We start from the raw sequence: 26,481 nt of genomic DNA on the forward strand, positions 1-26,481 counted from the left end.
GGGAGATCGCTGCACTTATGTCGGATCATTAGTACAGCATCTCTGACCATAGCTGAAACTGTAGTGTGTATCCGTCTTTAGAGAGGACTATTCACTATTTAATGATACTTTAGAGAGGACTATTCACTATTTAATGATACTTTAGAGAGGACTATTCACTATTTAATGATACTTTAGAGAGGACTATTCACTATGTAATGATACTTTAGAGAGGACCATTCACTATTTAATGATGCTGTGTTTGTGTGCAGCATCTTTTCAGATTTTTTATAATCAATCCTTTGTATATTGGTTTCAAATTGCAAAAGCACTGATTGCTGTCCCGTTAAAAAAAAAATGTGCAGCAGTTTTCTATCTGTGGAATTGGCTGGAAATAGATACACCTAAATATTTATTTCTTAGTTCAATGACATTAAAATTAACGTACACTATCGCTAAATCTTGTCATAGCTTTTTCTTTCAAAAAACAATACATTTTGACTGGTCCAGCAGTGATGTCATTTGGGTTATGGCCTCCTGGCCACATGGGTAATTAATTATGCTGGAGGAATTAAAAGAAATAAAAGAGTGGGTTGCAGAATGAATTCAATAATTTTACTGCAAGCTATCTTAGTTTAGGTGTACAATAATGTTTAGCCATTTTATGTTTACAGCAATTATAAAGTGACTCTGTTAGGGGTCACTTTTGTGTACTATAGTAACATAGGGGTTACGTAATTGAACCATGGAATGTGACAGGGGACACAGATATCTGACACTCCTAGAAGTGTTGAATGCCAAAGACTGGATTGGAGGGGAAGCAGAACATACAAGTCACAGGATAGGTGAGTATGCAGTATTTGCAAGGTACCTTTATTATCAAAATGTTGTTCCCTGACAGGGTTTCTTTAACAAACAATAAAACTGAACTCCAGGCACACAGCTGACTACACAATTGAAGTACATATATGGCCACGGTTTTACCTGCCAGAGGATTTTTAATCCTCTTCTGTCATTCTTGTGATCCAGACACTCTGGCCAAAAAATCACCGTCAGATCCCCAACCTCCAGTGCAGCAACACAGCTTGATCATTGGATGGGATAATTGGATAATGAATAAGTAGCAGCACACTTCTACTCCATTATGTCTGCATACTATGCTGTATACCGGTCTGCATGTGAACTTACAAAATATCGTATGTTCACTGCAGCAGGCCAAATTTAATCTCAGTGATGGCCCTACCTCTCCCTGTTTGAGGTTGCTGTGCAGGGGACTTAAAGGATTCTAATGTCAAAAGTTTAACCTCCTTAGCTGTATTCCCGAGTGTGGCTCGGGGGGGGGGGGGGGGGGAATTTTCAGTACCAAAAGGGTCCAGGCAAAGTTACTTACCTCGTCCCTAGGATCCTACAATGTCTCCCCGTTGTGTGTGCAAGCCATGTCCTCCGCCGGATCTATCACAGTGCTGAGCTGCATTCCCTGTGAGCGCTGCGATGCACGGGGATGGAGCACGGCGCCAAATTCAAAGTAAAAAACACACAATACATACAGTACACTGTAATCTTACAGATTACATTACTGTATCAAAGTATATCACATCCCTTTTGTCTCTAGTGGTTTGTCCAGGGCCCTGAATGCAGTTTTATATTATAACTACTGTTCTTTCTGCCTGGAAACTGGAGATTGTCCATAGCAACCAGAAAGTGTCCCTTTATGTCAAAAGAGGTTTTTGACCAGCTAGAAAACAGCGATAATAAATTATAAACAGTTGCAGAATTGAGCCATAGCAATTCTTGGGGAAATCCGTCATCAAACATTGAAAGTAATGACAGCGACAATTCTGCAACTGGGCAAATTTCAGTGTTTTTGATTTGATTACATTATTGAATAATTGTTATTATTGTTATATTATTATTATTTGTTATAATTATTTATAGTTATTTATTATAATTTATGATTTTGTGTTTCAAACGTTATCATACCCGGGATGTCTACTAAACTCTTGTTTGGGCAGATATATGTGAGTTATTCCTAAGAATTACAGGCCTACAATATAAAACACCAAATTTCCTTGCAAAACATTGTACGGCTTTGAGCATCAAAAATGTGAAATAATCATATCGCCAGGGAGGTTAAGTGATTCAATTCTTGCTTTAATAAAATCTTAACCGCCTTTATTATTTGATGTTTCTGTTTTGAAGTCAGCTATTTTTCATATATTTTATTTGGATTGCTCCATAAACTGAACATGTAAAATCACAAGTCCACCAAGTTCGAGAATTCATAGCATGAGTCATAAACGTTGTCTCGATCCAGTAATTGTAACTAAAAGTCAAAATGACAATTGGATGGTATCCTTGTGTTTGAAAATGAAAGAGAAATGCACAACACTAAAACAGGGTATGTAAACTCTGCAAATGTTTTCTGTTTGTAAAAAAAACACACAGTTCGGTTTTGTTTATTTATCTTTGGTAAGTAATGCTGGCTGAACCTTCCAGCTCCCATATCCACAGATGACTTTGGAAGTGTTTATTGGAAATAATGCACAAACCAGAGATTGTGCAAGAGCTTGTTGTGAAAGGAATACATGAGCTTGGCGTCACACAGAGGTTTGCATGTTTCTGAGCTCTGAATTCATCTCTAGAAACTCCTCATAGCTGCATAATGTTCTCTCTTTGCACGTAAATCATTATCTGCACACGCAAGCGGTGCCTGGTAATACACCCAAGAATATCTCAGTACAATGTAATTATTGAGAACTAGATGTAAAATGGTGCTTAATCTAATTCTTATTTTTCTCCAAAAAAGGAAGACATAGATGAGCCAATCTCATCTGGGAGATCTGCCCATCCTAAAATTCGCCTTGCTACAATGCATAGCATTACATCTGTCACTTTCAATTGCATAGCGTTTTGCTTGGGGCATACACAGTGAAAAAGGGCAGTTTGTTTTGAAAATGTAATAATCAAAATCAAGGTTTCCATAAATTATTTTTTTTTTTCCTAACAAAGGAGTTGGTTTATGCAAGAAGTAGAGATGGTTCACTTAGGAAATCAATGTTCAGTATGAAAAGTTCATATTCACTGTGTAGAGTGGCAATAGCAAATAAGTTGTAGAAGGAGAAATAAAAAGATGGATATTTGCTAGCATCTGGTCAAAGTGAACACCGCTTCACCCCTGAAGGTGAATTGGATGTCCTGTTTCATAGCGGTGATAAAATTGGTATAGTGTCTCGGGTAACTTGGTGCATAGTTCAAGTCAGTGGTCAAGCCAGGACTGAAGATTACTTCAGGGATGAGATAGTAATAAATAAGAAATCATGTATCACTGAATAGTGATAAGCAAATTCTGTAAATTTGGTTTACTGGATGGTCACTGGACACTTTAAAAAACCCGCAAACTCTGAACATAACAACCGAAACCTATTGAAGTCTATGGAAGCTGAATCTTTCAAAGCCATTTTGCAAGCTTTTGGTAGAACAAAGTGTGGGTAGCTGAGCACTGACACGGAGGCATGTATCAATGCAAAAAAAAGAAAAAAACGTCTTTTGGCAAGGAGCATGTCTTTTTATAAGGATCGTAATAAAAATGTGCTTAGTGTAAGGGAGAGGTAGGGAGCATTTATGCCATAAATAAGAGGATTTAATATGTTTAAGGAATATAGTTTTCTAATTTAGCAGTCTTGAATAAGTCTAATATTTCGTACACAACAAAACCATGGATTTTTGTTCAAAGGATCTTGGCTCCAACTTGTCTTGCATACACATGGTCACACAAATGTTGACCAACAATTACGAACATAGTGATGTACAAGACGTACATGATATCTCTATTAAGTACACTAGTTATATCTCCGGCTCGTACTTGATTCCAAGCATACATGGACTTTTGTCCAACGGACTTGTGTACACACGATCGGAAAGTCCAACAACAAACATTTGTTGGCGGAAAATGTGGGAACCTGCTAGCCAACATTTGTTGATGGAAAGTCTGACAACAAATGTTCAATGGAGCATACACATGGTCGGACTTTCCGCCGAGAAGCTCGCATCCAACATTTGTTGTTGGAAAATTCAATCGTGTGTATAAGGCATAAGTGGACCAATAGGTAAAAGAAGCACAATCTAAAATCAGAGTCCTTCTACCTTTGCTTTCTTGCTTGAAATGGGAATGAATAGTGTTGCAATTATAAAAGACCATGGTTCAATTGGAAATGCATCCCTTTGTTTGTTTGTTGGTGTTTTCCCTTTTGTGTCATGTATGAGTTTTTCTTGTATTAGGTGGGATATGTATTCAATGTTTCCATTACTTGTTGTTTTAGTAAACAACAGCCAGTCATGTCATTGACCAAATAAGATCATGACCATTTTTGATCAATTACATCAGCCAGGTATCCTAGCGCTGTTGTTTACATTCCAGCAGCACAGGGGACCTGTCATTTTTGATGGTGTCTTTCGGTAGATAATCATTTTTTGGTCCTTAGGGCATTGTTCATCATGATTGACAATGTGGCTGACAGGGGATTTACATGGTAAACATTTGTTTGACTTAATTGGTTTTTCAACAGTGTGTGTTTTATTTACTATTTGCATTTTCTTGTGAATGAGTAACAATGGTATGCACCCTGTACTTATCCACAGACAGATTTTTTTTTTCTTTGGGGGGCCTTGTTTTAAAGGGGCATTCAGATTCTGTTAAGTTGGAGGTAAGTTCCTCATGTTGAGGGAATGTGGCATGATATGGTTTGGGGGGGGGGTGCCTCTATAAGGATCTGGTATGGATTTTGAGGGGGATCCCTCAAAATCTATACCAGACTCTTATCAAAGGAGAATTGGGCCAACAAATCTATGCTAGATCCTTATTTATGCATGCTGCTTGGTTGGTCAGGAAAGGGGGTCAATGAGCACTGTCCTCTCTACTTCTAAACCATACCAGGCCATGTGCCCTCAACATCGCAAGGCACCTCATCCCCATATTGAAGAGGAAAAAATTCCCCATCCCCATATCCCTGGCACGGCGGATGTGAAGGCCTGCATTTGGGTAATTATTGAAATCTGTAAGCCCCTTTTAAAATAAGGGGATCCTCAAGTATCTACCCCCCTCCTCCCACATGAATGAGTACATGATACATAGTATTTCCTGTTACTCATTCACAATTTTTTTTTTTTTTTATAATATACAAAACACATAAAACATTTAAAAAGTATTTTATTAAATAACAAACAAGAAAAACATGTCTCACAAAGTAAATATAACATCAGTCATGTCATTCAGCTATGTAGATCCATCTTGGATCAAGATGACTGACACCCAGTTGAGCTGTGCCAAAACAATCCTATTGTAACTGACAGATTCCTTAATTGCTGCTGAATGTCAGCAAACTGACCGAAGATGTTGGCTGATGTAATTGATGTACTATACATGACCATATCCATAATACCTGCTTCCTTGTTTAACTAGTTGCTGACCACCGGCTGTCAAATGACGGCCAGGTGGCGCACCTATTGTGGCGGGAGGCCGTCATATGACGGTCTACCGTTTAAATAGGGAATGCGCACGATCGTGCGCATGCATCCCTGTTTCTTCGGTTGGATGATAATAATGGGCTGATGGCGCTACCTCACTCAGTCAGAGACCCAAAGGGGTAAAGGTAGATAAATATATTAGACCCTGAGCTATACCCACAACCACATGTAGCATCCCAGACAATATTCAAATTATTTTTGTGGTATTAATTTTGGTGATCTCAAAAACATATATTGATATACTACACAGCCGACTATCTCTCAATGGTGTACAAAAACCCCTATTCGGGGGAGAAGTTACACTTATAATCGCACTGTATTTGTGCAATTCCTGTGCAGTTGCTATACCTGTGCGCAATTTGTATTACCGCTATAGTACCCTATAGGTGAAAAAATATATTATATTACAGTGAAAACCACCAAGACCATGAAAAATGCAAAGCAAAAGAAATAAAATCAAAATCAAAAAGTTGAAAAAGTCAAACGCCAGAAAAAATATAATAAAAAAGGTAAATAGATAAGTGTGCGGAGTGGTTCTCAACACCCCTTTTGCAAATGTGAAAGAAGAAAAAACCTAAAAAAAAAAATTATAAATAGTATCCAAAAAATCAATAGGTTTATGTGTCTATCTATATAAAGTCCACAAAGAGTCTCTTATCAAGTGCTTTCAACCATGCGATTATTCTTTTTCAAATAACAGGAAGGTGACTTTTGTGATTAAGCCTGCTTATTGGTGACTTCCGTGCTCGTTCCCCCTCAAGGGGTGACTTCCGTGCTCGTTCCCCCTCATAGGTCCTCAAGAGAGAAAAAATCTATTCATGGTGTAGTATTCTCAATGACTGACCACTTGAGAAAAAAGGTAATGGCAGCGTCATTACGTACACCACGTCATTTCCGGTGCGCCTGACCCGGTGGAGCGCAGTTGGAACGCACGCCGTTCTAATAGGAGACTACTCCTGTTGATGGGCGAACCGGGCTGGTGCCAAACAATTTTCCTTCAAACTTCGGTCTATAGGAGGAAAACTCCTTTATTGAGATAAGACCTATTGGCGGATAATAAAGCCTCCTTCTTTCATCGTTTCCAATAAACCTTGGGGAAACTGAAGACAGAGACAATCAGAAGAATCCTCAACCCAGTGGAGCACAGATTACGGGCAACATACCCCCTAGGGGGTGTGTGGATTCGGTGAGTGGGGACCCTTGAGGGGGAACGAGCACGGAAGTCACCAATAAGCAGGCTTAATCACAAAAGTCACCTTCCTGTTATTTGAAAAAGAATAATCGCATGGTTGAAAGCACTTGATAAGAGACTCTTTGTGGACTTTATATAGATAGACACATAAACCTATTGATTTTTTGGATACTATTTATAATTTTTTTTTTTTTAGGTTTTTTCTTCTTTCACATTTGCAAAAGGGGTGTTGAGAACCACTCCGCACACTTATCTATTTACCTTTTTTATTATATTTTTTCTGGCGTTTGACTTTTTCAACTTTTTGATTTTGATTTTATTTCTTTTGCTTTGCATTTTTCATGGTCTTGGTGGTTTTCACTGTAATATAATATATTTTTTCACCTATAGGGTACTATAGCGGTAATACAAATTGCGCACAGGTATAGCAACTGCACAGGAATTGCACAAATACAGTGCGATTATAAGTGTAACTTCTCCCCCGAATAGGGGTTTTTGTACACCATTGAGAGATAGTCGGCTGTGTAGTATATCAATATATGTTTTTGAGATCACCAAAATTAATACCACAAAAATAATTTGAATATTGTCTGGGATGCTACATGTGGTTGTGGGTATAGCTCAGGGTCTAATATATTTATCTACCTTTACCCCTTTGGGTCTCTGACTGAGTGAGGTAGCGCCATCAGCCCATTATTATCATCCAACTTTTAAACACAACCTGGACTTCAGATTGTGTTCTTAGGGAGGCAGCAACCTCAGAGTGACTAATACAAATAGGTCTAAATTTTATATATATATTGGTTATAAAGTTATACCTCAAAAAAACTACAACCAGTGAAACATTATCAAATAAAGTTAGGGGGCGATATAGGCATTCTCATACACTCCTGTTTGATTGTGACCTGATCCATAAGCGCGGCCTCTTGTGTATAGTTTGATCTGTTTCTTCGGTGGCGGCGTGTCACGGAGACACCGCTCACCACCGAAGAGGGTGAACAGCTATTGGTTATGGCTGTTTACCACGTGATCGGCCGTGATGAAGTCACGGCCGATCACAGATGATCACACCCCGACTGTACACGGCGCATGCGCACGATCGTAAGTGCGCTGCGCGCGCACGTCGTGGGGGAGTGTTCCCCGGGAATACTGCTCATCACCGACGCTGGTAAACAGCCGATCACTAAAATGTAAACAAACCGCAGTAACGAGATGTTACCGGGTTCTTCTCCTCCCACACCGATCGTGTGTGAGGAGGAGATTGCGGTAACATCTCATTACCGCCTACAGTACACATCAAGCACACCACTGCTCATAGTACCTGTCAATCACAGTCCACCAGAGTACCTGTCACAGTCCATCAGAGTATTTGAGTACCTGTCACAGCCCATCAGAGTACCCGAGTACCTGTCACAGTTCATCTGAGTACCCGAGTACCTGTCCCAGCCCATCTGAGTACCTGAGTACCTGTCACAGTTCATCTGAGTACCCGAGTACCTGTCCCTGCCCAGCTGAGTACCCAAGTACCTGTCACAGTTCATCTGAGTACCCAAGTACCCGTCCCTGCCCATCAGAGTACCCAAGTACCTGTCACGGCACATCAGAGTACCCGAGTACCTGTCACGGCCCATCAGAGTACCCAAGTATCTGTCACGGCCCATCAGAGTACCCGAGTACCTGTCACGGCCCATCAGAGTACCCGAGTACCTGTCACAGCCCATTAGAGTACCCAAGTACCTGTCACGGTCCATCAGAGTACAGGAGTACCTGTCACAGTCCATCATGGTACCCGAGTATCTGTCACGGTCCATCAGAGTACCCGAGTATCTGTCACAGTCCATCAGAGTACCCGAGTACCTGTCACAACCCATCAATGTACCAGAGTACCTGTCACGGTTCATCCAAGTACCCGAGTACCTGTCACAGCCCATCTGAGTACCCGAGTACCTGTCACAGCCCATATGAGTACCCGAGTACCTGTTCCAGTCCATCTGAGTACCTGAGTACCTGTCCCAGTCCATCTGAGTACCCGAGTACCTGTCCCAGTCCATCTGAGTACCCGAGTACCTGTCACAGTTCATCTGAGTACCTGAGTACCTGTCACAGTCCATTAGAGTACCCGAGTACCTGTCACGGTCCATCAGAGTACCCGAGTACCTGTCACAGTCCACCATGGTACCGAGTATCTGTCACGGTCCATCAGAGTACCTGAGTATCTGTCACAGTCCATCAGAGTACCCGAGTACCTGTCACAGCCCATCAAAGTACCAGAGTACCTGTCACGGTTCATCCGAGTACCCGAGTACCTGTCACAGCCCATCTGAGTACCCGAGTACCTGTTCCAGTCCATCTGAGTACCCAAGTACCTGTCCCAGTCCAGCTGAGTACCCGAGTACCTGTCCCAGTCCAGCTGAGTACCCGAGTACCTGTCACAGTTCATCTGAGTACCCGAGTACCTGTCACAGTTCATCTGAGTACCCGAGTACCTGTCACAGTTCATCTGAGTACCCGAGTACCTGTCACAGTTCATCTTAGTACCCGAGTACCTGTCACAGTCCATATGAGTACCTGTCACCGCCCTTCAGAGTACCCAAATACCAGTCACCAAGCCATCAGAGTACCTGTCACCAGGCCATCAGAGTACCCGAGTACTTGTCACCAGGCCATCAGAGTACCCGAGTACCTGTCACCAGGCCATCAGAGTACCCGAGTACCTGTCACCAGGCCATCCGAGTACCAGAGTACCTATCTCCAGCCGATCAGAGTACCGGAGTACCTGTTTGCAGCCCATGTCCCATAGAATATACGTTGGGGTGTTTGCTTTCCAAAATGGGGTCATTTTGTGGGTAATTTCACTGTCCTGGTGGTCCAGGACCTTCAAAAGTGTGATAGGTAGGAATGAAATGAGATGTGTCATTTATGCTCCTAGAACGCCTGAACATACTACTACTACAATGTTCGGCCTCTCTATGTGGCCAGGCTGTGTAAAAGTCCTACACATGTGGTATCGCCATACTCTGGAAGAGTAGCAGAATGTATTTTGGGGTGTAATTTTTGCTATATACATGCTATGTGTTAGAAATATCTTATAAAATTACAATTTTGTGTAAAAAAAATGCGTTTTAATTTTTTTCCACATATTCCAAAAACCTCTGGAAAAAAATTAACCGTTCAAAAGACTCATTATGCCTCACAGATTATACGTTGGGGTGTTTACTTTCCAAAATTGGGTCATTTTATGGGAAATTCCATCGTCCTGGTACTCCAGATCCTTCAAAAGTGTAATAGGTGGTTGAGAAATGAGATGCGTAATTTTTGCTCGTTGAACGTCTGAAGGTACTAAATCAATGTCGGTGCTCTGTATGTGGCCAGGCTGTGTAAAAGTCTCACACGTGTGGTATCACCGTACTCGGGAAGAGTAGCACAATGTATTTTGGGGTGTAATTTGTTGTATGCATATGCTGTGTGTGAGAAATAACCTGATAATATGACAATTTTGTAAAAAAAATAATAATGAAAAAAAATCTTCATTTTGCAAAGAATGGTGGGAAAAAATTACAACTTAAAAAAACTCACCATGCTACTTACTTAATACCTTGGAATGTCTACTTTGTAAAAAGGGGTCATTTGGGGGTATTTGTACTTTCCTGACTTGTTAGTGTCTCAAGAACTGAGATACACCTGATGTACTGAAGGCCTGATCAGATGTGATCAATTTTCAGTGATTGGCACCATAGTTTGTAGACTCTATAACTTTCACAAAGACCAAATAATATATATTAATGTGGGTTATTTTTACCAAAGATAGGTAGCAGTATAAATTTTGGCCAAAATTTATGAAGAAAAATTACTAATTAGCAAAAATGTATGACAGAAACAAAGAAAAAGGCATTTTTTTCACAAAATTTACGTTTTATTTTATTTATAGCAAAAAAATAAAAAAACCACTAGTGATTAAATACCACTAAAAGAAAGCTCTATTTGTCTGGAAAAAAGGACGCAAGTTTCATATGGATACAGTGTTGGATGACTGAGTAATTGTCATTCAAACTGTGAGAGCGCTGAAAGCTGAAAATTGGTCTGGTCAGGAAGGGGGTGTAAGTGCACTGTATTGAGGTGGTTAATATTTGAAAAAAGTCAATGGGCAGTGAGAGGCTGTCATAATTTAGTTGCAATAGTGACATTGCCACTGAACGAATGACTTCTGGTTGTAGCAGCCAGAGATTAGGACAGGTGGACGAACTGGCAAAATCTGGCTATCTAGTTCACCTATTTATCAAGCTGAGAACAACTTGGGTTCGGGTCAAACTGATTTTCCTGAATACACTAAACTGAGACTGGGTTGCTGTGAGTTACTGAACTTTTAAACTGTTACTGTCCCCCATCCCTGTGCACACACACACCAATATGAGAAAGATAATGTATAATAATATTCTTCTACAAGTTTGTGGTAGATATCAGGATTGCATGTTATATGACGTAAATGGTGTTGATTCAGAGATCTCTTTAAATCATCACCTGGATAATTACCTATATAACCTTTTTTTACCAAATATTGTTTTAAGATATGCCTACAGTAGCAGAAATGCAACCTTTATGCTGGCAAGTTTCTATTAAGTAAACAGCTCCATTCTGACTGTTGCTTTCCTTTTCCCTCAGACCTACTGCTGTCAAACAGCTGCGTACCATTCTCGGACTCCACACCAGAGAGTTTGGGTTTTCAGACCCTGCTGCTAGATGAAGAGAGGGGTCGCCTATTTCTCGGAGCAAAGGATTACATCTATATGCTCAACCTGGTTGATTTAAACAAAAATATCAGAAAGGTCAGTGTGTTTAAAATAACTTTGTTTTGATTAATGCCTTTTCAAACAATTTTTTCATGGTACACTTACTTTCTAACGCTTTCAGTAGATGGTTAGTTGTGTTCAATTTACTTTTTATAGACAGAATGATAAATGATATTCCTACTAGATGTAAATATAGATATGCTATAGTATACACTGTATTCTAAATGACCTAGTACCACCACCAAGCAGCCCTGGATTATGGCAATATGACAGCAATGATGAGGATGATTATGGTAACAGCAATCCTGTAGATAATAAATGAAGACTTCAGTTTTCCTGCCTTCTTGTTTCTGTCTCACTGGGAACTCCCATGCATCCTCTTCATGCTCCTCTTGGCTAATGTTTTCCCCCTCCCTTTGGTTCCACTTCTCCATCTGCCTGATGGGACCTATTAATTAAAAGATATGTGCATACTTTCAGGCATCAATTGTATGTAGACAACCAAATATTATCCTCCCAATAGTTATCATGAGCTCACTATGCCCACAGAAACCTGTGCATAAGCTTCAAAGAACATTCACTGAATTTATTACAAATATTATTTGATATAGAATGTAAGCTCCAACTATAGTTTACAGAAATTAATATTCCATGGAACGTATGCTCCAGTATCTGAATGTTTCAACCCCTTGGCGCCAGCTGTTTACAAATATGCGGCCTCTCAGAGCCTGGTATTTACCGCAGAAGGTAAATTACTGCCAATACACCTGTGCCGAGAGCATGCATGCTTCTGGCACAGCTACCATTGCCTAACCAAAAGCTCCCGATCATAAGGAGTTTTCTGACCACATGATTGCCGTGACAACCATTCACGGCGGTCGCGCGATCTTAAGTCTCTACCCGCCTCCAGGCATCATAAACCTCTTAATGGGCTGGAAAGCATTGGTGCTAAGAGGTTAAGTGGTTGTAAAGGCAGAAGGTTTTTTTTTACCTTACCACATTCTATGCACTAAGGTAAAAAACCTTACTGTCCCCCAATCCTGTCAATCAGAGCCGGTGACAAGAGAGCAGGGAGCAGGCCAGAGCCCTGTCTTATGGACCAAAAGTACAACTTCTGCATTTTAGGAACCTGAAAAGATGGCAGACAAGAACAAGGTCTGGAGCTAGATAAGCACCATAGGTGGAAGGTCTGACATGGCTAGGTTTGCCAGACAGGCTGAATTAAAAGGGTTAAATTTAGCTTTTATTTAAATTGAAATTATTCTGCCTGATTGGAGGAAGCAAGGGTGGGGCAGAGTGTTGCTTTGGTAGGGTGATGCTGGGTGGGACCTTCTCCGAAAGGGTCAGTGTGTCAGAAACTATGAAATCAGGCCGAGACAAAAGTACAGTTAAATCACACTTGTTTAATAATAAAAGTAAAAGAACAAACATAGTCAAAACATAGCCAAAGTTCAGTAACCGGAACAGATAGTCAGCCAAGCCAGAAGTCAGGGATAAATGTAGTGGAACAGCAAGCAGGATCTTGAGCCAGTAGGGATGTCAGCAAAGGAAGTCTTGAACAGGATCATAGGAGAGCATCTCAGTTTCTGTGATGTTGACAAAGGCGAAGGCAAAGCTCCTCTGGACTGGATGGCTTAAGTAGGCAGGAGTGACGAGTAGGATATCATCAACAGCTGAGTAACTGTGGAGCTGACAATTAGCCGACAGCTGAGCAGCCAGCTCAGAGAAGGAAGGGCTGAGCCCAGCCCTGACAAAGTGATAGCTGGTACAGCAAAGAAAAAGCTTTTCTCTCTTTCTGTCCTGCTGACATCAAAAAAGGCTTTCCCAGGTTTGAGGAGCAGTGGTTGCTAATGGCCCTCAGAGGTCGCAGGCCCAGATCCAAGGATAATATGCTACACTTGGGCATTAGTTGCAGGGGTCTCAGGGTCTTTGAACAGTTATGGTAAACAGTTTTGATGAATGATGGGTTGGGCCCATCTCAGGTATGGGCACTCCTTTCTGATTTACGTTAAGGCAGTAACAAATCAAGAGTTTTTTTGGCAGTATTGAGAGTATTTTGGTTGTAAGTTGTCCCCCAAGTCAGTATTTTTATGACTGGGGCCTTGAATTTGACTTTGATGGTAGATACAGCTGGGGAGTTTAATAATGGTGCCTTCAAAGACCCTAAACTTTTAAGAAGATCTTTTACGGTACTGATATTGTTTGTATAAAGTTGTATATTATAGTTATATTTGTGTTATTTAATACATGGCTGCTATGGCCATTAAACTCCATAAAGGAAGTCTATAGTTGTCTTTTCATAGTTTCATAGTTAGTAAGGTTGAATAAAGACACCAGTCCATCTAGTTCAACCTGAGTGAGTGTCTACAACTGTCCCTATCCCTGTACATTGCACACTCACATCAGTCCCTACCCTCAAGAAGCCCACAATCCAAGGTCCCCATTCATATACTAGGGCCAATTTTGGACAGAAGCCAATTAACCTACCTGCATGTCTTTGGAGTGTGGGAGGAAACCGGAGTACCCGGAGGAAACCCACGCAGGCACAGGGAGAACATGCAAACTCCAAGCAGGCAGTGTCAAGGTTGGGATTCAAACCAGCGACCCTTCTTACTGCTAGGTGGGAGTGCTAACCACTACACCACTGTGCCGCCTTTTGTTGTGGGGGGTACAATTAAAGTGGTTGTATACCCACAGAGAAAAAAAAAACAGTATGGCAAAGGCATAATAAGCTAGTATGCACCGCATACTAGCTCGTTATGAAATACTTACCTCAGAGCTATAAATAGTGGTGCCTTACCGCCGACGCCCGCCCACCCCAGTGTGAAAGTGCCCTTAGTGACACTTTTTTGGGACCAGTGACACTAATACAGTGATCGGTGCTAAAAAAAACTGCACTTTCACTGTATAAATGACACTGGCAGGGAAAGGGTTAACATTGGGGCAATCAAAGGGTTGTTCCCTCAGTGTGTTCCTGATTATCAGGAAGCACAGATCTCTCTGTTCCTGTCTGACAGAAGTATGCTTTGCTTAGTTTACCATGCCATTCTGTCATTCCCTAGAACGATCACGGGAGGCCAGCTTCCGCAATGGCTGCTGATTGGCTCCCGCTGTGTCCAACCAATGCAGGAGCAGGTCGCTGGGGGCGCGTGCACGCTCCTCAGACCAGATTGCACAGACAACGTTCAGGTACTTTGTTTTGCGGAGCCGAGCTGCCCTGCCGCAGTATATGTGTGGTTATCGGTCCAGAACTGGTTAAAGAAAGCTGAGAAATAACAGACTTATTGGCCAGATGAAGAGGTAAAAATATAGAGAAAACTGAATGCAGCCACCACATTGAATAATTGGTAAATGGCAATATAAAAATAACTGTTGTTTGGTTTAATACCTCTTTAACCACTTCCCACCCAGCCAATGCACATATACGGCCAGGTGGGAGCCGTCTACTTCTTATAGGACGTTCAGGAACATCCTTCAGAAGGAGCGGGATCGCGCGTGCCCGCGCAGCGGCGCGATCCTGATGTGCTCGTGTCACCCGGACACGGCGCATCTCAGATCGGCAGGAGGGCTCTGTGATTGGCCCTCCTGATCACATGATGGCCGTGTCCAATCACGGCTGTCATGTGATGTAAACAAACAGCCGGTTGCTAGGCAATTGGCTCCTCCTCTCCTCACACAGAAGTCATCGCTGAGGAGAGGAGAGCAGATCGCTGCAGCCGGCTGATGATCAGTGAGTATGAGCTGTTTTTTACAGCTTTTTACTCACTGATCATCAGTCTAGTGTAAACACACAACACACCACACAGTATAAACACAATGTCCCCACATATGTCCCCAAAACACACATGTCCCCAAAACATACATATCCCCAAATAATAAAAAACACATGTCCCTAATAATAAAAACATGTCCCCCACATATGTCCCACTAAAATCACCAATGATTATCTGCACACATATGTACGTCCGTGATCACACATACCAATTATTATACACTTAACGGAATTTTTTTTACCAAAAACATGTAGCAGAATACATTTTGGCTTAAATTTATGACAAAATTTGATTTTATTGGATTTCTTTTAAAATAGAAAAAAGAAAATATAGTTTTTTTCCAAATTTCCGATTTTTTTGCGCTTATATCGCAAAAAATAAAAAACGGAGTCGTGAATAAATAACACCAAAATAAAGCTCTATTTGTGCGAACAAAATGATAAAAATTTCATTTGGGTACAGTGTAGCATGACCGCGCAATTGTCACTGAAATGGGGCTGGGAAGGAAGGGGGCGAAAGTGCCCTGTATTGAAGTGGTTAAGGAATGACAGTGGTATTGCAGCATTCATTATCTACAGCCCATTGCACAATTCAGAGAAGCACTGGGTCAATTCACTAAAGAGGTATATGCTGCTCAATTAGTAAACTAAATGTTAATTTTGCATGGCGTATCTACACTTTGCAATATGAATAATATTGAATAAGGTAAAATTGTATTCACTTTGACAACCCACTCATGTGCTAGAAAAATACGATTTGTAAGTTCCCTACATGTGTTCACTTTATTTACCAGCCTCACCTTTAGAGAATTACCCAATGTGCCACAATCACGAGTCCCACATTAAATAATCACCTCACTCACTAAGGAAGCATGATCTCTGAACCTAAACTGTTAACCACTGCAAAGCAAATACTGAATTCCAATTCTCATGATTTCTTCTTTTCAAACTTTTTTTTGCCAAAAAAAAGTCTGTTTGCCTAGGTGATCATAAAGCAAAAAAATGCCTTGCAAAATGCTGATATATGTAGTAATTTTTAAGTTTAATTATACCACCTGTACACCAGATAAAACATGTACGGTTTATAGAAAAAGTTAGAAGTAACACTGAGGACAAAAATTTTTGCTCATCTCCTTATGGTAAATACCAGTCTGTCAGTTCAGTTAATTGGATATTCTTTGCACTGAAAGAAATATGTTCTACTACAGTGTTCTTCTAGGGAGAACTAATGTCATCTGTACGCAGCACGGCCGGGACATCTGCTTCCAGCTATTTTCAGTTGTTCTATATCTGGACCTAAGTAAACCCCCAGTGCTGTGTTCTATTTGTACCTAATCATCCTTTCTGCATTAACACAAATGAGTTTATTGCTTTAAGGTGGTTCGGTAAATACTTTCATAAATATCTGTTTCTAAAGATAACCTAAAACTTTGGAAATCAGGAAAAATATAAAAACCTAAAGGATAATTAAGTGCAACATTTTTTTATCCATTTCAGCTTACTCCCTTCATTGGATGGCTGCATTAGTTTTCCTTTTTGTAAGTTAAGTGTATTTTCTTCAAGTACAGTGTCCTTACAAAACTCTGTGCACCATACTGAAAGCTCAACCCATGTTTATCAGCCTTCACAGCTATCTTCTGTAAACTACAGAACATCTGCTTCTTTTGAGATGAGGAAGGGATTAGTGTTTGTCCAAACAAAAAGAGCAACATCAACACCATTCCTACCATAGATGTACAGTGAGGGAGCTTTGTCACACTAGGACACAATGTGTGTTACTGTCAGAATCAACAGGTAAAAATAAGGGGGAGGGGGGATTTCTGAAAAAATTAAACAAATATAGCCACCACATGTAAGGACAGGTAAGCTGTAAATTCAAAAAAAAAATGTCGGTTTTATATACGCTATCCGCTTTACTCCAATAAAATAAACTTATGTTCAGACAACTAGTTGCTTACAGCACTTTGCAAATTTGGGGTACATACAATTAGGGTCCTTTCACACGGGGCGGATCAGTTCTGATCCGCCCCGTGGATGTCCGTTTGCTCAGCGGGGATCACTCCGCCGATCCCCGCTGAGCAGGGAGATGACAGCTCCGTCTCTGCACATTGCGCAGGGACGGACCTGTCACAGCGCCGCTCTCCCCTATGGGAGATCGGATGACGACGGACCGCAGTGCCCGTCGTCACCCGATCCGATCCGCAGACGGATGGAAAAATAGCTTTTTCCTCCGTCACACTTTTTCGGATCGGAGCGGGTCGGATGTCAGCGGACATGTCACCGCTGACATCCGACACTCCATAGACCTCTATGGAGCACCCGTTCAGGTCCGCCTGAAAAACTGACAGGCGGGCCTGAACGGGACGTTAGTGTGAAAGAGGCCTTAGGTTGAGTTACTGAAGAAGCTGAGAACCTTAGCACAATAAATTGTGTGAATATTCACTTACATTTTTTCAACCATATAAAAAAAAAGTTTTGTTTACTTTATCAGAACACAACAAAAATAATTAAAGTGATTATTTAAACACATTTTATTATTTACTTATTTAAGTGGACAAGACAATGGATGGGTAATCCTCCGCATCTAAAATAATAGCCAGCACAGTTCGTTGATCATCAAACACAAATATATAAAAAAATCCAAAATGCAGCATTCAAATTTGTCATTAATCATGAGACAGTTCTGTCACTATAGAGATAGGGAATATGAAGAACCCTCCACCATCTTCAGTGTGTACAAGACAGCACACCCAAGTGAATCCAATCAGCACACCCAAGTGAATCCAAGCAGCACACCCAAGTGAATCCAATCAGCACACCCAAGTGAAACCAATCTGCTTACCAGAGGGTAATAATAAAAAGGCATGTATCATGAAACAGAGGATCAAGGTAAGAATTAAAAACAGGAGCTGGGCGGGACTTTATATGAAGTACGGGGTTAAAAAGAGACAAAATGGCTATTGAAAAAAAAAAATTATTCGTTTTTTTATCTAGCAAAGCATGATTACATGTATATTGGAGAGGTGCGCAGACAAACACATCATTGACATCAACATTTTACTTTATACAATCATAATGACCGATACAGAATAAGTTATAAAAGCGCACCTCAATTATATACATAAAATAACCAATAATAATGATAGAATGAACAGTTGATAAAGTATGGCAACTACATGAATCTATGACTTCATGGTTGTTGCAATGAATTAATAAAAAGAACATGATTAGTACAGTATTACAAAAATCAATGCTGTTGGAATTGGGGTACCAGAATACAAGGCAACTAGTAGCTCTACGCGTTTTGCGGCTTACTGACGCTCATCAGGAGCAAGCTCGTGATTGGTCTGAAAATATAGAGTAATAGTAAATTAATATTTGTTTTAAAGTACGTTTCATATAATGTCTAGTACGCGATGCATATTTGCACATTATGACTTTACCTTGCAGGAAGCAAAAAAAAAAAAAAACATCCAGCGATATATGCGTGCTTCTGTTTATCTCTGGTACTTCCTGTTTATACCTCTGCCAAAGACAGAAAAACATGTTGTCTTTCATGGCCACAGCGACAGTAAGATTTTGCTACTGTGGTGGGGTCAGTTCAATTATTTGGATCAAACCATACAGGAACATACGCAATTTGGCATTTACTATAGCAGACCAAATGTTTAAGGCTGGATTCACACCTATGTAGTTTTGGTGCTTTTTGCATTTTGCAGATTGGACTACAGTCCATTTAACATGGTTTCCTATGGGACACGTTCTGTAGTGCCAATCTGCAAAAAGCACAAAAAATGCATAGGTGTGAATCCAACCTAAGTCCTTCCCAGAGGATAAGTGAAAGATAGCTGTCAGGGTTACTAACATTTATGTTCTGATTTAGTATTCTTTATAAATCTAAAATCATTTTAATGTAGTCTATTATAAATAATGACTAATAATGACTAAGTATTTTGATGCAGATTGACAAAAAATCGATGGGATCCTAGTGGAAAATCACATTAAAAAAAAAGAGACTGCTTTGCGGGTTCCATGCAGTCATCATAAAACAGTTCTCAATAGAATTTTCATCATAAATGGAACTATACGGTATATTGATTAGATTGATTGCTTTGTCTAAAGACTGTATATCATAATCATACTTCAGAGCCTTCATATGAAATGAGAACTATCAAGTAGCTGTCAAAATCTTTGAATCCCATTTGGTTTAACTATTTATAATGTTGTGATGGCATTAAGCATAGTATATGTATTTTTCTGTTAAATTTGGCACATTTCTTAAAACACTGTATGTGTTTTCATCTGATGTGAAATGGGAAACCCATCAGGAATACAGTATGTTTCTGGATTGTTTCACCTTTTGACAGTGTAGCTTTTGACATCATAACACAACACGACAGGACTATTTTAATATGTATACATTACAAACGACTTGCATAGGTGCTGTTCTTTACAGTAGCAGAAATAACATTTTTGTTCTTGTTTTTATGTTCAAAAAGTTTTTATTAACAGAGAAGACATAGAGTACATAGGCAACAGCATTTCGTCTTGTACATAATACAGGAAGATAATAGCAAAATGTACTCCAAAACATGACAGGTTACAATAAGATTGTCAAGGTAACAATATGAATTACAGTTGCGTGAAACCTAATATACACGAGCCTAGAGGCCAAAGCATACGGGCATATATATGCAACATGCAAACGGTCTAGGACATTATAGTTCAGTAAAGTGTAAGAAACCTAGTTCTATGCATATAAAAAGCCACAGAGCATTCGCAACTTAACTAGTGTTATCCAAAATCACCTCCAGGGTGAACGAATATCACAATTGAGTACATTAAGAGGGTGGATATTAAAGTACAAGTCAAAGAAGCAGAAGAGAAAAAAGAGGAAAAGGTGGAAAGACTAGAAAGGGGGTGGTAAGAAGGAGAGGAAGGGAAAGGGAAGAGAATAGAGGGGGGGGGGGGGGAAGAAAAAAGTAGATAAGCGTTTGTTCTTGTTTTTAATTCATTAGTAATAGAAAAGGGCTTGTGCCCATTATCTCGAAATTTTACAGTTGTAAAATCATGTGTGCAGTTTTACATACAGCTGTCTTATAAAAATTTTTGCACATGATTTTTTTGTTATTTATATTTATGTTGCGTGAATAGTATTTGTTGCCCGGGTGTGTACATTGAGGACTATACAACTGCACACACAAAACACCTGGAATGGCATCCTTTTGGGCACTAGTAAAAGGGAGCCTTGACTGCTGGTAGGGCATTATAATGGTTGTACAGATTTTGCACCTACAGGATGTTTAGGTTAAAATTAGCCTTTTCAGGTGGTGTGATGTGGGGCTGGACTTGGGAGTCTATTTAATTTAGTGCTAGGGTACAGGTACAGAGTTGTGCCAACCAAAAACTTCTCTGTCCATCTGCTCTTATTTTATTTGATTGACACAACTTTATTAGTGTTTGTTACCAGGTCAGTGTTTGTGCTGTTATTTCAACTCTATGCCCATCAGTGTGTTCTTGTGGAAGGTAAATACCTATCCAGCACTCACAATATATTGACTGACAATTAGGTTTTTGTGAGATTGTTAGGTGCAGAGGCATAGTATTTTATATTGTCAGTGTTTATATTAGTTATGAAGAAAGGTTGCAAGAACTGAACTTATTCTCTCTGTAGAAGAGACGCTTGAGAGGGGAAATTATTCCAATTTACAAATACCATACTGGTTACCCCACAATATGGATAAAACATTTTTCGCGGAAGGAAGTTTAATAAGACACGTGGTCACTCATTAAAATTTGAAGAAAAGAGGTTTAACCTTAAACTGCATAGAGGGTTCTTTACTGTAAGAGAAGAAAGGATGTGGAATGCCTTTCCACAGGCGGTGGTCTCAGCGGGGGGCATCAATAGTTTAAAAAAACTATTAGATAAGCACTTAAACGACAGCAACATACAGATACAGGGATATACAATGTAATACTGACATATAATCACACACATAGGTTGGACTTTATAGGCTTGTGTCTTTTTTCAACCTCATCTACTATGTAACCATATGTAACTATGTAAATATACAGCTTATGTTAATAGAATTAATTAATAAAGCTGTGGCCTTGCTTTTTCCAGTTTAAATTTGTTGCTGTTTCATTATTTGGGTAAAGCTACTTTTCTATGGGATGCTTGTTGCATATGATTTTCAGCATTGCCCTGAAGAGCATACAGACAGAACAAATGCTCATATTCTACAGCAGAATTGATATACTTGGCAGCTGTTTTTTATGAACTATGTTATTGCCAACTTTAGTTGCAACATCGAAGCTTTCCAAGGATTAGGCTGAAAGCAAGGATGTCTACCTGGCATTTCCCCTTCCTGTACAATAAGCAACATGCTAACCCATTTGATCTGAACAGGGTAGACAGTTTCTGCATGTCTAACCTTCAAGTAAATTCTGTGAGCATTCTTACATCTCACAGATACATTCCTTAATAACACAATTTGAAAAATGTTTTGAGAGAAAGAATGCATAGATTTTTTGTATATTTTGAGTATTGAGGGAGACAGGAATTCAGATATAGTCATGTTTTGGACACCCAAAATAGAAAAATGTAAAGCCAGTCCCCAGAATAATACCCCTTTACCCAGCATGCCTGCTTTTTGCTGATGTCTTTCCGTAAAACCAGAATTTGCTAACCTTCTTCTGTTGTGTATTTTTGCAAATTTCCTCTACCATTGACTTCAGACATAATTCCCTGCTGCATTGCATACATAGAAACTATCTGGATTGAAATTTCCTCAGCCTGACTATGGAGTGTCATACCTGGACCCTGCTGGATTGGGCACATGAGGCTAGCCTCAAATATGACTTTTCAGCATTGTGTTCTGCATTATGGCACATTCAAAACCTGAGTGTACTGTAAAAGTTAGCCACAGAGCGCATACTTTGTCCAAAGCCATCAGATAGCTGAGAGCATGACCCTGTTTCTGAACACCCACTTTATGAATAAGACTGTTCAACACCAGAAGCTACCTCACTATTTTAACAGTTGTATACCTTTCAATTAAATGTCCCACCACTGCCAGTTTTTACCACAGCAAGGGTTAACCCAAAGGGACTGATCATTGATGGCATCTGCTGTGTGGATTGTCGTGCACACTCTGTGCTCTCTTTTTTGGTGCTCAGACCAGATAAATCATTGTCCTGCTAATGCTCCTGCATTCAAGCACCACGTGAAACTCCATAAACCAGTCTGTCCCTACTGTCACTTTAGGCCTGGCCTGGTCAGTCTGGCTGCTACAGAAGATCCCAGCCCATGCTCTCCTAATGGTTCTGTAGGGTGTTTACTTGGTATCCTCTGAGGAAACCAGCACCTTCAATATGGAACATTGTACCCCTACAGTTAAGGGGTCTGCTTCATCTGAGTCTTGCTCAGCTATGCCAGGTGGGGCTGGGTCCCTTTCCCTGTTGCCAGGGGCTTCCACCTCCACTCAGGACTTTTGACCACATGAGCTGAACTCTTGTGATTGCAAATTGCACTTATGAGTTCTGTCTGAAGCCCCATTGTGATCCTCCAGTGTTTGATATATCAGGGGCCAGCGTCAGGGAGTTGCATTGCTCATCACCACAAAGCAAACCTGAAGACAGGGCTGCAACCTGATGACACCACACCAGGATTAGTTGTCAGTTGGTTCATGTTGTCCAAATTCGGTAAGAATCATTTAATGTCTAAGGCAGCTTGACTCTTGAAAGCAGAAAAATAACTTGATTGTTTATGATACTCAATCTAAGATATACATACAGTAACCCTAGCAACCAATCAACAACCATCTCTTAAATTACCTTCAGCAGAAATTTGAAATCGAATTGGTTTCTATAGTTTGCTGCACTTTACATATCCTCATTGCTCTTGGCAATGCACTACTGAATAAATTCATTAAAATAAGTCCTTTTGTTTTGACATGCTAGCTACAGTTTTACGATTCTCTCGTTGGGACACTAAATCCACCTAAAAGTATACTGTAACTATACAAAGCTAAAAGCTAATATAAAGCTATATTGAGTGAAACTACATAAACAGGCTTATATTTGAATCTGAAAAATATTACATCTTAAGAAGAAATGCTTTTTAAAGTCCTTACCATAGTAAGAAAGTTAAAATGGTGTATTTTCTTAGCTTAGTTTTCAGATCCATGTATACAAAGTAAAAAGGTAATATGCATTTGGCAATGTAAACCTGCAATATTGCACAGAAGCCTGTGCTGGTAGATGAGATAATGTCATATTTCTAATCTCCCTAGACTATTTTTCATTATAAATAGAGTTTTGCATCAAAGAAGAATTATCTTTTATGGACATCAAGCATTAGCTGAAGGACTCTGACGCACAGTAAAAAAAAAAAAAAAGATCTAAACTATTTATTAAGCAAACAGTAAATCACATTTATACAGAGCTGAAACCAGTTTAAGCTGCATACAGAAAAAATAGCATAATGGTTTCCATACACTACCTAGTCTTTGGAAGTGTTATCCAGAAATCAGGTATTTAAACAAAACTGTAGCATAGAGAGCAGTGGCAGTTTTTGCAAATGTGCAAATATGCACAGTAGTATGGCAGAATTATGTCTGGGTTTGCCCTGCCAAAGATCGATGCTCTCCTTTACCAATTTTCAGAAACTAGTGCTATCTTGGCAGAGGCTTTTTTTCTGCTGCTGATGTCAACCATGAGGCAGTGATCCAGTACATGTGCAATGGTGTTGCACCGCACCACTGACACAAGCCAATCTTACAGATATTGTACACTATATTGCACATGAAAAAAAAGCTGGTAAAAATGAATTTCTTTTACCAGAAAACTGTACCTTCTGTATTTATTTATTTTCTGAGGTCACTTCTCTTGAATGATCTAAAACAATAAAATATTTTTCCGCCTGACATACGTGTATTTTTCCACTAGTTGGAAAGTGGAAGTAAATCCTTCTATCGTTTTCAGTCAAGGAAGCTGCCATCTTGGCCTCTAATGATTCTTAAACTGCCATAATGCTGCACATGTGATCAGTTATGACACCAGCCATTGGATGGCTTGAAAGTTTGGTTGAGAGCACAACCAATGTGAACATTAGCATTTCAGGCATGCCGGGAATGTAAGTGTTTTTTTTAAACTGGGTTTACTCCCACTTTAATTGGTCACAGTCATCCATTTTACTATAGAGATAAAGGTAATTTGACTGTTATTGCTCCTACACTACATTCATACATCACCCAATTTAAGCAAGAAGATCTCAGTTGCTGCCTGACCTCTAGCAGTCCAGTGGAAGATGGGCACAATTCTTTGCCTGTTATCCTTAGAGAACCAGCCTGTCTATGACTTTGCTTAGGTGACCATAACTGGATTCTGCTGTAATTAGCTTACTAAGTAGCTAAACACATAATGTAAATTGAAAGAATTAGATCTATGTTCCTGTTACATTTTAATTCATGGACAATATTATTCTTAATATGTTTCTGATATACGGTAGTTTAAATATTTAAAAAAAAAAACTGTATATATTTTTGTTTTACTTATGGCACAATATTTTTCTGCCTTATTATATACTGTAAGTTATTTTCATTTGACCAGTGTGTGGTCTGTGGCAGCAACTTATTTTCTAGATCAAATTACTTAAACTGCATGTAATTTAATTGAACTCATTTAGCAGTGATTACACAGACATGGTTCCCACTGCACTGAATATACCACTTGTTTGTTATTTCAATGTGTTCTGATACAAGCTGCCAATTAAGTTTTACTGCTAATTATTTTGCTACAGCTAAGTTTTTTAATTGTCATTGTAAAAATGCTACACAGCTAACAGCTTTATGTGTTATATGTCAATCCATTTGTGCATATGTAACTGAGGGAACCGGCCAGTATATAGTAAAACTGCAGCCCACAAAGAACATTTTCATTCAATAACATCCATAGATAATGAATGTACACATGAAGAAAATCTTCTAAGGGGAAAACCCAAATTCAACAAAAATAGGAGTTTTATGTCCTCAAAGCCCTTGGCAAATAAGACATATATAAAGAGACACTTCTGACCCTAAACAAATCAGATACAGAGGAACTGATCTGTTTAAATAATATTTTGAAACTATTTAAAAAAAATGATTGACAAACACAAATAGCCAAGGACCTGAGCAAATATTTTTAAATCGAAAATTTCACCTAATGTGATGGTATGTTAAGTTTGGCTATGTTATAGTAAATGTTTAATGCTGGCTTGAACTGTACCTATAAAATTTTAGAAAAGGAACAACATTAAATCAAAAGAAAATAACATTCCCTGGATTAAAAAAAAATGCAAATTGTTAATGGGGTCTTAATTGGCCCCTATTGCATTGCAAATGGCAGTGACTAAGCATAAAATATTTCTGAATACTGTAATGAATACAAAACAACTCCATTGAGCGTAACAAGTTTAACCTATAAACCACTCATATACAGTGCCTTGAAAAGGCAATTTATACCCCTTGAAATTTTCCACATTTTGTCATGTTACAACCAAAAATGCAAATGCATTTTATTGGGATTTTATGTGATAGACCAACACAAAGTGGCAAATAATTGTGAAGTGGAAGGAAAATGATAAACCGTTTTCAAATTTTTTTTTTTTACAAATAATTATCTGAAAAGTGTGGCGTGCATTTGTATTCAGCCTCCTTTACTCTGATATCCCTAACTAAAATCTAGTGGAACCAATTGCCTTCAAAAGTCAGCTACAGTGCCTTGCAAAGGTATTCATACCCCTTGAAATTTTCCACAAATGTAAATGTATTTTATTGGGATTTTATGTGTTAGACAAAAACAATGTGGTACATAATTGTAAAGTGGAAGGCAATTGATAAATGGTTTTCCAAATTTTATACAAATAAATATGTGAAAAGTGAGGCATCCATTTGTGTTCAGCCCCCCTGAGCCAATACTTTGTAGAACCCCTTTTGCTGTAATTACAGCTGCAAGTCATTTTTGGTATGTCTCTACCAGCTTTGCACATCTAGAGAGTAACATTTTTGCCAATTCTTCTTTGCAAAATAGCACAAGCTCTGTCAGATTGGGTGGAGATTGTCTGTAAACAGCAATTTTCAAGTATTCCCACAGATTGCCAATTGGATTTAGGTCTGGACTTGGACTAGGCCATTCTAACACAAGAATATGCTTTGATCTAAAACATTCCATTGTAGTTCTGGCTC

General features: G+C 39.5%; 1 protein-coding gene across 2 annotated transcripts in view; it reads left to right on the forward strand.

Moving 5' to 3' along the window:
* SEMA3D (semaphorin 3D) overlaps positions 1 to 26,481 on the forward strand; it is a 286,248-nt gene that overhangs the window by 101,057 nt on the left and 158,710 nt on the right. For both annotated transcript variants that reach the window (XM_077472409.1, XM_077472408.1), the window contains one exon: positions 11,354 to 11,517. In XM_077472409.1, coding sequence (XP_077328535.1) covers positions 11,354 to 11,517 — 164 coding nt within the window. The remainder of the gene's footprint in view (positions 1 to 11,353; positions 11,518 to 26,481) is intronic.

Source organism: Lithobates pipiens, unplaced genomic scaffold (genome assembly GCF_037356315.1).
Source record: "Lithobates pipiens isolate NorthernLeopardFrog02 unplaced genomic scaffold, aLitPip1_a1.2 Scaffold_8, whole genome shotgun sequence".
Lineage (NCBI taxonomy): Eukaryota > Metazoa > Chordata > Amphibia > Anura > Ranidae > Lithobates > Lithobates pipiens.